The sequence below is a fragment of the Zonotrichia albicollis genome, chromosome 16 (genome assembly GCF_047830755.1).
Source record: "Zonotrichia albicollis isolate bZonAlb1 chromosome 16, bZonAlb1.hap1, whole genome shotgun sequence".
NCBI classification, from domain to species: domain Eukaryota; kingdom Metazoa; phylum Chordata; class Aves; order Passeriformes; family Passerellidae; genus Zonotrichia; species Zonotrichia albicollis.
Window position 1 is genome coordinate 14,202,774 of NC_133834.1, and position 14,775 is coordinate 14,217,548.

At 66.0% G+C, this 14,775-nt stretch overlaps 2 protein-coding genes across 3 annotated transcripts in view; one reads left to right on the top strand and one right to left on the bottom strand.

The window, feature by feature from the left end:
• LOC102060842 (mitochondrial import inner membrane translocase subunit TIM16) overlaps nt 1-14,775 on the bottom strand; it is a 37,688-nt gene that overhangs the window by 3,293 nt on the left and 19,620 nt on the right. For both annotated transcript variants that reach the window (XM_074552962.1, XM_074552960.1), the window contains exons 10-27: nt 4,107-4,161; nt 3,899-3,956; nt 3,662-3,807; nt 3,194-3,289; nt 2,966-3,118; nt 2,722-2,854; nt 2,469-2,644; nt 1,987-2,095; nt 1,808-1,894; nt 1,574-1,716; nt 1,398-1,502; nt 1,189-1,274; nt 975-1,116; nt 788-877; nt 595-711; nt 379-514; nt 193-284; nt 25-111 (exon numbers count right to left, since the gene is read on the bottom strand). In XM_074552962.1, the coding sequence (XP_074409063.1) occupies nt 25-111; nt 193-284; nt 379-514; nt 595-711; nt 788-877; nt 975-1,116; nt 1,189-1,274; nt 1,398-1,502; nt 1,574-1,716; nt 1,808-1,894; nt 1,987-2,095; nt 2,469-2,644; nt 2,722-2,854; nt 2,966-3,118; nt 3,194-3,289; nt 3,662-3,807; nt 3,899-3,956; nt 4,107-4,161 (2,011 nt within the window). The remainder of the gene's footprint in view (nt 1-24; nt 112-192; nt 285-378; nt 515-594; nt 712-787; nt 878-974; nt 1,117-1,188; nt 1,275-1,397; nt 1,503-1,573; nt 1,717-1,807; nt 1,895-1,986; nt 2,096-2,468; nt 2,645-2,721; nt 2,855-2,965; nt 3,119-3,193; nt 3,290-3,661; nt 3,808-3,898; nt 3,957-4,106; nt 4,162-14,775) is intronic.
• Nucleotides 6,637-14,143, top strand: VASN (vasorin). The gene is made up of 2 exons (XM_074552967.1): nt 6,637-6,728; nt 10,993-14,143. The coding sequence occupies exon 2, from the start codon at nt 11,003-11,005 to the stop codon at nt 13,010-13,012; it is 2,010 nt and encodes a 669-aa protein (XP_074409068.1). The 5' UTR covers nt 6,637-6,728; nt 10,993-11,002; the 3' UTR covers nt 13,013-14,143.

The window sequence follows — 14,775 nt, forward strand, 5'->3', positions numbered from 1 at the left end:
TCGTGTGCCCCGTCCCGCACTCACCCACTCGTCCTCGTCCACGCCCTCGAAGGAGTCCTGCGGCAGCGGGTCGTCCCTGTTGCCCAGCCGGGCCACCATGGCGCTGAGGAGCTGTGGGGAGAGCCGGGCAGGGCCGTGGGGCGCGGGGCATCACCCCCGGGCCCGGCGCGGGGTGCTCAGCCCAGAACCCACCTCCTCCTTCTTCTGCTCGTCAGTCTTCTCCTCCAGGTACACGGAGGCAGGGACGAACTTGCGAGCCGGAGCCTCTTTGGGGGCCTCACTCACTGCGAGAGCGGTGTCAGCGTGGGGCGGGAGGGCTCCACCCCATTGACCAAAGCCCCCTGAGGGCCGGGGATGCTCGCCCAGCCCCGTACCCACCTGGCACCATGTCTGCGGGGCGCAGGCTGGCACGGCGCTGCTGCCCGTCCTGCCCGTCCAGCCACGCACCCGCAGCCAGCGCCGGCTCCCACCACACGCGGGTCGGTGGGTACAGATCGTCCTGGAAATACTCCTTCTGCGGGGACAAGGGGCGCTCAGGGGGTGTTATCCCTCCTGTCCCATCCCCAAACACGGCCGGCCCCCCCTGTCACCCACCTTGACGCGTGGCACATGGAAAGCCACGGGCTCCAGGCTGCTCTGCCCCAGGCGCAGCGCCCGTGCAAACTCCACGTCCCGCACCTCACACGCCGTTTTGGGCAGGAAGATGAAGCCCTGGAGGGGTGCGGGTGTGAGTGGGTCTGGCAGCACAGGTAGGGGGTCAGGGACAGGCAGCATATCCTGCCTTTACCTTGTGGGGTTCATTGGAGGTGAAGCTGTTGCACTCGAGGAAGTAGGGGGGCTCGGGGCTCACTTCATAGAGGAAGACTCTGGTATCACCCTGGGGATGGAGTGAGACAGGGGCTGTCAGGGGACATGGACACTGTGGGGTGCTGTAGGCAGGGAGCCCCACAGTTTTTTGGAGGGCAAGCCCTCACCTTGCCAGTGAGGAAGACAACGCTGGTGTCCTCATCATAAAAGGGCAGGAGGGTGGAAGGGGCCACGTCCAGACCAAGGACAGACAAAGGTCCTTCAGACAGGGCCTGTGCCCGGTACAGGAGGATCCTCCTCTCACTGCGGCTGTGGGGAGATGACAGTGAGAGCAAGCAGTGTCCTCAGGGACCCCTGCCCTGCCCTGTGTCCCCTCCTTACCTGTCAAAGCCGGACACCAGGATGTAGTCACCACCACAAACCCAAACCAGGCGCGCTCCGCGTCCCCCCTCGGGACCTGGGCCCTCCTGTGTGGGATTAAGGTCACCCTGCCTGCTCTGAGAGAGCTGGGGGCGCAGTCATGCACCCATGGGAGGGTTTCCTGCCCACAGCCCCAGCTCTCCAGCCTGTCCCTAGTGCTGGGATTGTACCTGTTGAGGCTGAGAGCTGTGCCGTGGCTCGTAGAGCCGTATCCGTCCGTCTTTGCTCACCGTTGCCAGTTTCTTCCCATCCGGGCTCCAAGCCATGCTGAAAATCTGGAGAGACAGATGTTGTGCAAATGTCCCAAAGCTGCCTCTCGGGTGTCCCTGGATTTGTCATCCCTTACCTGATCCGTGTGTCCCTGCAGGCACAAGACTTCCTGCCCTGTGCTCAGCTCCCAGATCCGCACGGTCATGTCGTAGGAGGAGGAGACCAGGAGATCGGATGCCGTGGGGTGGAAGCGGATGGAGTAAATCTTCTCCGTGTGACCTGGTGAGGTTCAGCAGTGTGTGGCTGTCCCCAGCTGTGGGTGCCACCAGACTGTTTGTCCCCAGTGTGGGGTGCTCAGTGGTCCCCTCACCTCGGAGAACAGCTTCAGGCTCCTGCAGGGTCTCCTGCAGCCCTCCCTCAGGGATGCGCCACAGCCGGATCTTGGCGTCCTCACCCGCTGTGCCAGGAGGGATGGGCAGTGTTTAATGGGGTGGGCTGGCATGCCTGGAGCCCTGGGGGACTCTGTGGGCAGGGCTGGCACGCACATACCCACAGCGAGGCGCCGCGGGTCGAAGGGGTCCCAGGTGAGGTCGGCCACGGCCGCGCCGTTCTGGATGGTGGGGACGGCCACGTCGGGGAGGCGGCCGGGCTTGGAGAGCTGTGGGTGAGAGCTGGGGTCAGAGGCATGGCACACAGGGCACACAGGGCACACAGGGTACACACAGGACACAGGGTACACATGGCACACAGGGCACACAGGGCACACAGGGCACACAGGGGACACACAGGACACAGGGTACACATGGCACACAGGGCACACAGTACACACATGGCAGACACAGCACACAGGGCACACATGGCACACATGGGACACACAGCGCTGTACTGGCCCCTACACCTCCCCGGGTACCTCGAGCACAGCACACACAGCACACATGGCACACACGGCACCATGCCAGCCCCCACACCTCCCCAGGTACCTCAAGCACAGCACACACGGCACCGTGCCAGCCCCACATTTCCCCGTGTACCTCCAGCACAGCGATCTGGCCGCCAGCAGAGAGCAGGGGCAGTGCCACACGCTGCAGGTTGGCACAGAATCCATCGCTCTCGCCCGGTGTGGTGAGGCTGAGCCCCCGCAGGTTGGTCAGGTGCAGGTCCCGGTGCAGCACCCGGCCCTGGGTGTGCCTGAAGCGGGAGCTGGGCCCTGCAGCGGGCACGGGCTGGGTGAGCGCCCCGAATCCCCCCAGAGGGGCACCCCGAGCCGCCCCACTGCCCGCTCACCCAAAATGCTCTGCAGGGATTTCTGGCTGGGGCTGCTGGCAAAGCCGCTGGAGGGACCTGTGCTGGCTGAGAGCGAGGTGGCCGCGCTGCCTGGGGAGGCCAGCGAGGACGGGGAGGAGTAGCCACTGGCTTCCTGCGGGAGAGAGAGCCCAGGCAGGGAGTGCTGGTGTGTCTCGTGGAATGAGGGCAGCAGAGACCCCACCCCTTCAGCACTCAGTGCACTTTTGCAGCACCCCATGCTCACACTCTGGTCGGCGTCAGTGTGGCCAGTGTCGATGTCAGTGTGGCCGGTGTCGGTGTCTGTGTGTCCGGCGTTGGTGGGGACAGTGCCAGCAATGATGGGGGATGTGAAGGTCTCCGTGGGTCTCCGTGCAGGGTGCAGGCTCACCCTCCCCACCTGCACCGAGCACAATGGTGAGCATGGGGCAGTGGCAATGCCACCAGCAAGGACACCCCCCCAGATGACACTGACCTGCTGGCTGTCCCCTGCCCACCAGCCTTGGGCATCGGTGGCTGGCAGCATCCCTGTGCAGTCAGGGAACAGATCCTCGTGGAACTCCTGCACAGACTGGGGCAGAGGGGAGGGGGTGAGATGAGTGTTCCCAAAATCCCACAGCCTCTGTCCTGCTGCAGCTGGGGCACCCCTGGGCACCTCCAGACACTTCCAGCACCCAAACTTCAGCAGCTTGAAGTGCCCAGCACCCACTGCACAACAGCACCCAGCAGGTGGCACCCAGCTGTCAGCATCCACTCTCCAGCAGGCAGCACCCAGCTTCCCAAATCCAGCACCCAGACTCTGCAACCCACCACCAGCACCTAGGCTTGACCTCCCCTCCTGCTCTCCCCAGAGCTGGGGTCTCACTGCAGCCGGGTCCTTTTTGTCACCCAGTGCTGGAGAGGTGTCACCCATGAGACAGTGCCACCCACAGGGCCCCCTCACCTTGCGTGGCACCACGTAGCTGATGGGGACGAGGGCGGTGTCGGTGAGCTGCAGGACACGGAGCACCTCGCAGGCCATGACATCGAGGGCCAGGCGTGGCACGGCCCCCAGGCCCCGCGTGCTGCCCTCTGTCCTGCACTGGGTCACTGTGGGACAGGAGGGTGGCCCTGGGCTGGGTGGCCAGGCAGCAGTGAGCCCCCCTCTGGGGGAGATACGGGTGGGAGGGGACCTGCTTACCCTGGGTGAGTGCTGGCTGTGCAGGGGCCACCTCGAAGCAGTACAGGAGGTTTTCTCCCTGGAAGAGACGTGGTGGGGACAGGGAATGAGCAGGGCTGTGGAAAGCACCCCACTGCACCCACATGCACCAAGCTGCACCTCACTACAGCCCCCCTGCATCCTCCTGTCCCCCCAGTGCCTCCCTGCACCCCCAGCCATGGGAGCTCACCTTCCCTGCCAGCACCAGCAGCCCCGTGTCGGCGTCGTACAGAGGGATGGTCACCCTGCAAGGAAAGGGGGTGCTGAGCCAGGGCACCCATGGGCACAGCACCCCAATGGGCACTGCATCCCCATGGGCACAGCACCCCCATGGGCACTGCACCCCCGTGGGCACAGCATCCCCATGGGCACAGCACCCCCATGGGCACTGCACCCCCGTGGGCACAGCACCCTCATGAGCACAGCACCTCCATGGGCAGAGCACCTCCATGGGCACAGCACCCCAATGGGCACTGCATCCCCATGGGCACAGCACCCCCATGGGCACTGCACCCCCGTGGGCACAGCATCCCCATGGGCACAGCACCCCCATGGGCACTGCACCCCCGTGGGCACAGCACCCTCATGAGCACAGCACCCCCATGGGCACTGCATCCCCATGGGCACAGCACCTCCATGGGCACTGCATCCCCATGGGCACAGCACCCCATGGGCAGAGCTCCCCTATGGGCACAGCACCCCCATGGGCACAGCACCCCATGGATGTGGGGCTGGGTCCTGTTCCCCCACTGGTGCACACACACCCCAAACCCCATCCTGGGGAAGCACAGGGCAGGATAACGCTGTGCTGTGATGGGAGGGCAGCGCCGTGCCAGGGGGTACAACCCTCATTGCCCAGCTTGGCTGACAGCTTGGCAGCAGGATGTCACTGCCACCTGCTTCCAGCACAGCCGTGGGGCATCGTGCTCCCTGCCCTGCTCCCTGCCCTGCTCCCTGCCCTGCTCCCCGTGCCGGGCCGTGGCACCCGGGGAAGCCTCTGGCACCCACGGGGTGGCCCCGAGGGCAGCCGGGCCGGTTGGGCCAGTTCGGGGCAGGCGTGTGGCACTCCCGGCTCACCCGGGGAGCCAGCCAGCCCCAGGAGTGCCCTGTGGGCCGGCTGTGCCAGCTGGAGCGTGTCCCTGCTCCCTGTCCTGCCCCCTGTCCCACACCGCAGCCGGGGGACGCTCGGTGGCAGGAGGGGAGCACAGGGAATGCTCGGTGGCAGGGGGGGAGCACAGGGAATACTTGGGTGGCAGGAGGGGACAGTGGTGGCAGGAGCACAGAGACACTCTGTGCCTTCCCTGGCAGGGGTGGAGGAGGGAGCGCCGCGGGCAGAGACCAAAGGGACAATCTATCACTTTCGGGTGAGGTTTCTGTGGCCTTGCCAAGGGGAGGGAGCTGCTCCATGCCATCCCGTGCCATGAAGGATAGCTGGTATGGCATGGCCCTGCCCCAGGACTGTTGGCACAACAAACACTGCCAGGATGCCTGGGACAGGCACCGGGGTCCCCTGCCCTGATGTCACCACAATCACCAGCACTGCCACCACCACAGTGGTGCAGGACAAGGGCACCCTGAGTGCCTGGGTGTCCCAGCCCAACCCATGCCACCCTCACCATGCCAAACAGGGAGCATTGCTCTGCTGCCACAGGGGCATGGCACAGCCCTGCAAGGGCCTCCCACTGTCCCCCTGTCCCCTGGCACACAGTGGCAGGAGCTCTGTGGACACCAGGGGCATGGGGGGATTGGGACCCCAGGGCATTGGGGCTCCTTGGTGCCAGAGTCCCTGGTTACCCTGGGACAATGGATGTGGGGGTCCCTGGGTGTGCCAAGGACACCCAAACCAGCCTGTGTTGTTACCAGGGTTGCCAGGGGTCTCATGGGTGCTGGGGATATGAGGGAGATACCTGTACCTGCCCTATACCTGTGTGTGCACACACCACGGGTGCTGGGGTCCCAGGGACCCCGGCCCCGGGGATGCTGAAGGTCCTGGGGGGCTCTGGAGGGTTTGGAAGGTCTGGGAGCTTCCAAAGGTCCTGTGAGTCCTGGGGGTTCTTGTGAATCTGGGGAGCCCTGAGGTAACATGGAGTTCCCAAGGGGTCCCAGAGGTCCTTGTGACTCTGGAGGCTCCTGAAATCTCAAGGTCCCTGTGGCTCTGGGACATCAGGGGGTCTGGAGGTCCCTGTGGAGGCCTCTGGGATCCTTGTGACTCCCAGGTCCCAGAGGTCCTGGAGGTCCTGGGGGCCACTGTGACTCAGAGGTGCTGGGTGCCCTGATGGTCCCTGTGACTCTGAGGTCCCAGATGTTCTGGGTATCCCAGGGGTCCCTGTGAATCAGAGGTCCTGAATGTCCCCGGGGACATTGTGCCTCTGGTGTCCCGACGATCCCTGTGACTCCAGGGTCCCAGAGGTCCTGGATGTCCCCGCGGCTCGGGGCTCCCGGGGGTCCCTGTGACTCCGGGGTTCCTGTGGTCCTGGATGTCCTGGGTGTCCCTGTGGTCCCGGATGTCCCGGGGGTCCCGGTGGCCCCGGATGTCCCCGCTGTTCTGGGGGTCCCGGGGGTCCCCGCGGTGCCGCCCCCGTCGGGCCCCAGGTGAGCGGGGGCGGAGCCTCCATGGAGGCCGTCCCCCGCCCCACCCCCTCCGTGCTCTCAGCCAATGAGCGCCCGGCGGGAGGGAAGGCCCCGCCCCCTTGGTTTAAATGCCGCCCCCCGCGCCCGGCGCCGCCAGAGAGGGGAGTGCTCGCCCGGCCGCCGCTGCGCTGCCGCCATGGACTGACCGCCCGCCCCGCACGGCCCCGCACCGCCCGCCACGGTGAGTCCCGCTGCCGCCGCGCCGCCCGACCCTCCACACGGCCACCGCGGCTCTGTGAGGCTGCAGCTCACGGGCGGGAGGGGGCTCTGCCGGGCATCCGCGGCTCAGGGGGCGGTGGGGCCCGGGGGGCCCTGGTGGGCCCAGGCCGGGCCGTGGGACGCCCAGTGTGGCCTGGGCATTAAGAGTGACAGGGTGTCACTGGGGCTCGGCTGAGGGTCGGCATGCCCTGCTCCCTGCGAGGCCTCAGCTGAGCCCGGGGCATCCGGCTGGCCCCTGCCCCGGCTGATGGTAGGGTCTCGGCTGGGCTGGGGCGGTGGCACTGCAGAGGGCTGGGACAGGGGATCACGGAGGGATCTCGTTTCCCTGTCCCTGCCTGTGCCTCTTTTGCCATGGGATGTGCTGGGGTCTGGCCCTGGGATCCTGCTCTGGTGCTGCATCCATTGCAGGCAAGGGGAGGGATGTATTTGGGGCTGACATGGAGCACAGCTCCATCCGGCATGGCCGAGTGGCAGCAAAGCGCTCCAGACCCACACGGGACCAGCATGGTCTTGGGCCCATCCCTTGCTTGCTCTGTCCCGGCAGATGTGACAGCTGGGCTCTCCTGCTGGGGTCAGGCAGAGGTGGGAGCTGCTGGCAGCAGTGTCCACCACCACCCTGCTCAATGGAAGGCTTGGCTGGGGTGGGGTTTGGCTGCCCTCGTTCTGCTTGTCCTCAGGGGCCGCAGTCTTGGGTCACTGACCTGCTGCGGGTCCCCATGCAGTGCTGACAAGGGTTTTCCTCTGGCTGGCACAGAGGGATGGGTGCCAGCAGGGCCACAGCCAGCCTGGCACTGAGAGGCAGGGATACCCCAACGCTTCTCCTGCCGCCAGCTCCGCACACGCTTCACTGTCACCTGGCATGAGTTCGGAGGGTGCTGGTGCCTGTCACCCTCTTTGGGTGTCACCTCTTTGGGTCACCGTGGGGTAAATGTTCCTTTCCACGCCTGGCTCCCTCCCAGCCTGACAACGGCCACAGGACCCAACACATGCCAGCAGAGATGCTCCAGTTCTGAGGCTCAAACCCCCCAGTACTATCCCCCCATACACCTCCCCTTGCCAGCGTGCCCCACGCCCTCACCCTGCCGGGGCTGGGGCGGCCGGACTGCGCTGACCCAGCTGTGCCGCTGCCCACACGGCCGGGGCAGTGCCGCCATCAGGGATGACACTAATTACTGTTTTCCCCCGCGCCACGCCGAGCCCGGCCGGGTGGCCCTGACGCAAGCGCCGCCTGCCCGGCTGGCTCTGCCGGCACGGGGAAGCGCTCGGGGACACCGCGGCCGCCCCAGTCACTGCGGAGGAATCCGCCCGTGCCGCCCGGGCCACGCGTGGCACCCTCGCCCGCCTCCTCCCACCCTCCGCCGGCGTTCCGGCTCCTCCCGAGGCGCTTTGGCTGCCGGCAAAGCGGCTCTGCTGGTTTTTCTCCTTGCCGGCACCTGAGATGGGGAGCGCGGCCGGGTCAAAGGGGCAGGAGCGGGATGGAGGGGCTGGCGAGCGCTCGGGGAATGCAATAACCAGGCCTGCATTCCTGCGGGGCTGCTGCGGAAACTTTAATTAAATTGGGAGGGGAGCGGGAGGAGGTGGGAGCTGCGGCGGCCGGCGCAGGGTGGGCTGAAGGGGAGGAGGATTAAGGGTTTAATGCTGCACATCCTCCCCGGCTGGCTCGGGGAGGGGGCCCGTGCTGACATCGCCTTGTTTTGAGGGGTGTAAGGCAAGGGGAGCAGCGTGTGCATCCCGCCCGGCAGAGGCACCGTGTCACCTCCCTGTCACCGCACACTGCAGGGCCCCCGTCCTTCCTGCTCTGGTGCCACTGGCCAAGGTGGCAGCCCACGGGCCGGCAACAACGCTGGCTTTGTTTGGCTGCGCTTGCCGGTGCGGGAAGGAACGTCCCGGCTGTGCCTGCTTCCCTGAGGTCCCCAAGCAGAGGGGAAAGGCAGGGACTCTGCAGCTCCTCCAGCCTGTCCTGCACAGGTGTCACCCTGCTGCGCAAGGACATGGCTTCGTCCTTAAAAACAGGAGGCGGGTGCAAAGCAGGGCATCCGTCCCTGCCGAGTGCCAGGGGTGGCCCAGCCCGGGGGGCTGCAGGCGGGGAAGGGGGGTGACACGGCACTCCCACCCCTGCAGGCTGGCAGGGAAAGGCTGAGCCGGGACTGGGGGAATCTGAGCCCAGATCCTCCCCGCAGCCGGAAAATATGAATAATTCGGCAAATATCTGCGGTGCAGGCGCGGGGGAGCCCAGCCAAGGCAGCAGCAGGCCGCTGGCAGGGCGGCCCCAACACCTCCGGCAGAAACGGGGCCCCCTCTCCGCCCTTGGGGACCCTGCCGGGACCTGGGGCGGCTGTCCCCTGCCCCCCGTTCCCGGGGCCGTCCCGGGCTGCGGGAACCCCTCTGTGCCCCGCAGCAGCACCGTGCGGGAGGCGGGGCGCGGACGGGGTGTCGGCGTGTGCCGGCGGAGCGGGCGATGCCGGGGGCGGCGGCGGGGCCGTGCCCGGTGCTCGTGGCCAGGCGCGGATGCGCGGCCGTGGCCGGGCTGGCCGAACCTGCCCGGAGCGCGGAGCCTGGCAGACGGGGAGGAAATGCCAGCGTAATTAAAGGGACGAGAGAGACTTGGAGTCAGCAGCTGGTTGCAGCACGGGACACGTCAGCGAAACCCGACCCTGGCATTGCAAAACCAGCCCCGGCCTCGCCAGCATCCCGCAGGCCTGGCCCCGCTGCGGCGCTGCCCACCCGGGCGGGCTGGCACGGCCGTGGCACCGCTGGCAGGCCAGCACTCTGAACCCAGGGCTCTCCCACCAGCCAGCACGCTCTGGGCGCTGGAGCCACCTCGAGGGGTGCTGGGTCTGCCCCAAGCAGCTCTTCACAGGGTCTCCATGTTGTGCTTTTAATTCTGCTGGCAGCTGACTGTGATGTGCAGGGGCATCCGACACTGCTGAGGGGGCTGAGCTGGGCTTGCTGGGGAGGGGCTGCAGTGATGGTGACCCCTGGGTGACAGTGACCTCTGGGATGTGGCACAGCTCCTCCCAGTGTCAGGCTGACGGCACAGGTCACGTCAGGGCAGGGCTGGCTAGGCCAAGTGACTCAGGCGCTTGTGGTGACCCTGCCCAGCCGTGGGCTCACCCCACCCTGGGGGGGGCGGCTCGGGAAGAGGCGAGCACAGAGCTGGCCGCGGTGTTAACCCTGTCCAACCCCCCGGCAGGGGACACAGCACGGCTCCAGCCCCTCCTGGCTCGGGATGTGTTGTCCCTGCACTGCTGGCGGGGCCGGGGCAGGCGGCACGTGCTGCTGAGTGACCTGCAGCCCCCCACACACAGCGGGGCCCCTTGTGAGCCACGGGGGGGGGGGGGGGCGTTTGCCTGGAGCTCCGACAGCTCTGAGCAGGGGGGAGGTGGCAACAGATGGAGCTGGGGAAGGGTTTGCCTCTTCCTTGCCCAGGGATCCCACCCTGAGATGGAGTGGCAGGAGACTGTGAGTCTCTGGCCCAGCCTAGTGTCATTAAAGGGGCTGAAAGAAGAGCCCTGTGGGACACAGACAGCGTTTGTGACATTGGCCAAGGCATCCATGGGGAGCTGGGGTTGGGGTGGTTACAGCCTTGGTCACCCCAGAGCCTCCTCCCTCCATCCCAGCCCTCAAGGGACAGGGACACAGGCCACGGTGCTGAGTCCCTGGAGTTTAACAGTGAGGGGGAACAGCAAGGTGACCTGTGGGGACAGGGGCTGGGTGGGGCTGGATGAGCCCCTGGGCTCTGGGGACACAAATGGCTCCTCCAGCCCCGCACTGTGTGCCCCTGTTCCCAAGAGGGGCTGCTCTTGCTGGTGATCTGGGCAGGAGCAGCCCCTGAGGGTGCAGCTGCTGCAATGGCAGCACAAGCAAAGGGTTAAGCTGAGCTCTACGCAGGGGAGGCCGGCCAGGCTCCCACCCCTTCCCTGTGCTCTGATTCTCCACATCCCCTGTGTTTGATTTGCACCCTGCTGAGCAGCTGGGGAGGTTGGGGCCCTTGTGAGTACTGGGAAAGGTCTCGGTGCTCCACCGAAGACAGCCCCAATACCAGTGGGAGAGCCTGGGGTGTGCAAAGGTACCGCATCCCCAATCCTGGGGGTCTGGGAGGGGGCGAGCATGGAGCTGGGGTGGGCAGCCCTGGAGGCTGAGCGGGGTTCAGAGGTGCCCCCCAGCCCTGGGTACCCCCCAGCAGGGCCCATCCCCTCACCCTGGCTGTGCTTGTGTCTCTGCAGAGCTGACACCATGAAGCAGCTGATCCTTTGTACCCTGCTCCTCTTGGCCCGTGGGGAGCTGGCCAGGGCATGTCCTGCAGGCTGCCAGTGCCATGACACCAAGACCATCCTGTGTGCAGCCAGGCGGGGCCAGACGGTGCCCCAGGGGCTGCCCCCCAGCACCCTGTCCCTCTACGTCTTTGAGAACGGCATCACAACGCTCAGCGAGGACAGCTTTGCAGGGCTGCCTGCCCTCCAGCTCCTGGACCTCTCACAAAACAAGATCACCAGCATCCAGAGAAACATCTTCCAGCCCCTGACGGAGCTCGTCAACTTGGACCTGTCCTCCAACCAGCTGCAGGAGATCACCAATGAGACCTTCCATGGGCTGCGGCTGCTGGAACGGCTCTACCTGCAGACAAACAGGATCCAGCACATCCACGCTGCTGCCTTTGACACGCTGGAGAATCTTCTGGAGCTAAAGCTGCAGCACAACCAGCTCAGGGCTGTGCCCCCCCTCGACCTGCCCAACCTCCTGCTGCTGGACATCAGCTGGAACAAGATCCCTGCCATTGCACCAGGGGCTTTCCATGCCGTCAGCATTGAGTCCCTGAAGATCGCGGGGCTGGGCCTGACGAGCTTAAACGAGGAGCTCTTCCAGGTCCAAAACAACCTCCACGAGCTGGACATCTCTGACAATCTGCTGGAGTGCGTCCCAGCCGTGCTGCGGCGCCTGGGCAGCCTCACCAGGCTCAGCCTGGCCGGCAACGCCCGCATCTCCCAGCTGCCAGCTGAGGACTTCCAGAGCCTCCACAACCTCCAGGAGCTGGACATCAGCAACCTCAACATCAACACCATCCCTCGGGATTTCTCCAGCTTCTTCCCCAGGCTGCGGGCCGTGACGGCTGCCGGCAACCCCTTCAACTGTATCTGCCAGATGAGCTGGCTGGTGCAGTGGGTGAACACCAGCGGCGTGCTCCTGCGGCGCCCTGAGGAGACGCGCTGCCACTTCCCCCCCAAAAACTCGGGCAAGCTCCTCCACCACCTGCAGTACACCGACTTTGGCTGCCCCACCACCACCCCCACGCCCACCACGGCCCACACCACCACGCTGCCGCCGCCCACGCCGCTGCCCAGCACCCACCGCCCGCCGCCGCCGCCCAGCACCGCCGCGCCCACCCCGAGGCCCAGAGAGCCCCAGGGCAGCTCCACGCTGGTGCCCTTCAGCGGCGTCCCGGCCCCCACCAGCCCCCCAGCGCCCATCTGTCCCCCCCGCACGTGCCTGAACGGCGGCACCTGCCACCTGGGCACCCAGAACCTCCTGGAGTGCCTGTGCCCCGCAGGCTTCGCTGGCGTGTACTGCGAGGTGGAGGCGAGGGGAACGACGGCAGCCCCGGGCACGCCGGCCCTGCCACCTGCCCAGCGGGTCAGCATCGCCCAGGTGGGCAGCACCTCCCTCAAAGTGGACCTGCACAGCTACATCCAGTCCAAGGCGCAGCTGAAGGGAATCCGCCTGAGCTACCGGAACCTGTCGGGGCCGGACAAGCGGGCGGTGATGCTGCGCCTGCCGGCCTCGCTCTCCGAGTACACGGTGCGGGCGCTGAAACCCAACTGCACCTACCGCGTCTGCATCGGGGCGCTGGGCGAGGCGCCCAAGGAGGAGCACTGCGCCGAGGCACACACCCTGCCCCTCAGCCTGCAGCAGCACTCCCCTGTCACCCAGAGCCAGGACCCCAACCTCGCCCTGATCCTGGTCCCTGCGCTGGCTGCCATGCTGCTGCTGCTGGTGGTGGTGACGGCCGCCATGTACTACTGCCGGCACCGCCGCGCCAAGGCCCGTGCTGGTGCTGGGGTGGACACCGGCCCGCTGGAGCTGGAAGGGGTGAAAGCCTGCCTGGAAAATGGGGATTTGAGCAGCCACGGCTGCAAGGTGCCAGAGGCGGCCATGCTTTCCGGTGGCTCCGAGTGCGAGGTGCCGCTCATGCAGTCGCACTACCCCAGCAACAACAACACCCCGGGGCTCAAACCCTCCTACTTCTGAACCCACAGGGCTTCCAGAGCCCTGGACACAGGAGGGCTGAGCTCCAGAGGCAGCACCTGGCCGTGTCCCTTTGGGATACGGATTGCCAAGGAGCTGACTGAACTGAGGCAGAACCCCCTCATCCCACAACGTGCAATTTCCCAGAGGCTGCCATGCTTCAGGAGGAGACACGAATTTTACTGCTCTGTGCCTTGATTTCTGTGACTCTACCTAGAAGGTGCGCAGCGGAAGAGAAGGGGGGGTTAATTTGGGGGTTGGGGGGCTTTTTTAGCTCCTGCTAAAGAGAAAGCTGCTGTGACTGGGCTGAGGGACGCCCACGTGCTGGTAACAAGGGTCCTTCAGTGGAGCACGGCCCGTGACTCGACTCCCTGGAAGCTGATGTGAGCAATACGGCCCGGCCGAGGTGCTGGGACCCTCGGGACCCCCCGGGCCAAAGGAAGTGCCGAGCAGGCAAACCGGGAATTGAAGCTTTAAGAACTCAGAGAGAATATTTATACATCGTTATTTCCCATTTCTTCTGGGAAAACTTTTTTTAGTACAGGTTTGTGTACATCTCTTTTGTAAGGCAGATCAGAAGAGGGTGTCTTTTTGTAAAAAAAAAAAAAAAAAAACCCAAAATGATTAAAATAACAACAACAAAAAGTTCTGTGCAGCCCTGAGTACCTCGGCAGGCAGTGCCCGTCACAGGCAGGGGTGTGGGCAGTGTGGCGTGTCCCCTGCAGAGGAGCGGGAAGGTCGGCTGTGTCCTCCCGTTGTTGTTGGCGAGCACCGGGATGAGTCAGGGCAAGGGAGGGGGGAGTTTTCCCGACTCTGGGCGTTTTTACCCCTAGGGCGCTGCCCCCCACCTCGGGCGCTGAGGAGGTGTTCCCAAAACAGAGGCCACGGGGTTCAAATCAGCCCCTGCCCTGCGCATCATCCAGCCTGACTTCATCCCTCCCCGCCTGCCAGATGGCTGCGGGGCCAGCTGCGGGACAAACAGCCCAGCCCAGCCTCCTGCCGTCACCCGCGGCGGCACCGGGACCCCCAAATGGCCCGTGACAAGTGTCAGCCTGCGTGGCCCCCAGCCCGGGGGCGCCGCCAGAGCCCCCGCTGCCCGGCCCCACAACAGCCGGTTTTGTGCACGGGGCGGGCTGGGAGCCGACGCTCGGCAGGTTCCCGCTGCCAAGTGCTTTCTGCTCCAACCCTCTGGTTTTAATCGTTTTCCAATCCTTTATCTTTGGGCCTGGAATTTTCCAGGTTGGGGCCCTGCCCGCCGAGGTATGTTTGATTTGGAGAGAATGAGCGCAGCGCGGGGCTGCAGCCGGGGGTCAGCGCCGTGCGCTCCGGGCCCGCTCCGCCGCAGGGCACGGCCCTGACCCGCGGCCCCTCGGTGCCGCTCGCCCGGGGCAGGGAGCGCCTCTGGATGCAATTAGGGGCGCGGGGCGTCGGCGGGGCCGTCTGGCGCAGCCCCCCGGCTCCCAGGTGGGCTTCCGGCAGGGCTGGCTCCCATTAGGGCCGGCGCAGCGGCAGCAGGGGCCCCTCGCCGGCGCGGGCGGCTCGCTGCGATGGCCACGCTCGCCCGCTCAAAGGGCCCATTGTGGTCCTCTCCCCACAGATTTTTCAAATTAACATCCCAAATTCCTCCCAAAATTGCTGCTGTGTAAATATTTTCACTGCGAGCTTTGTATATTTTCCAGCCTCGCGAGGAGGAGAGAAGAAAAGTCCCTGGCGGAGCCGCGGCCTCGCGCCGGGTGCCCCCGGCCGGCCGCCGCCACAGCCCCCCG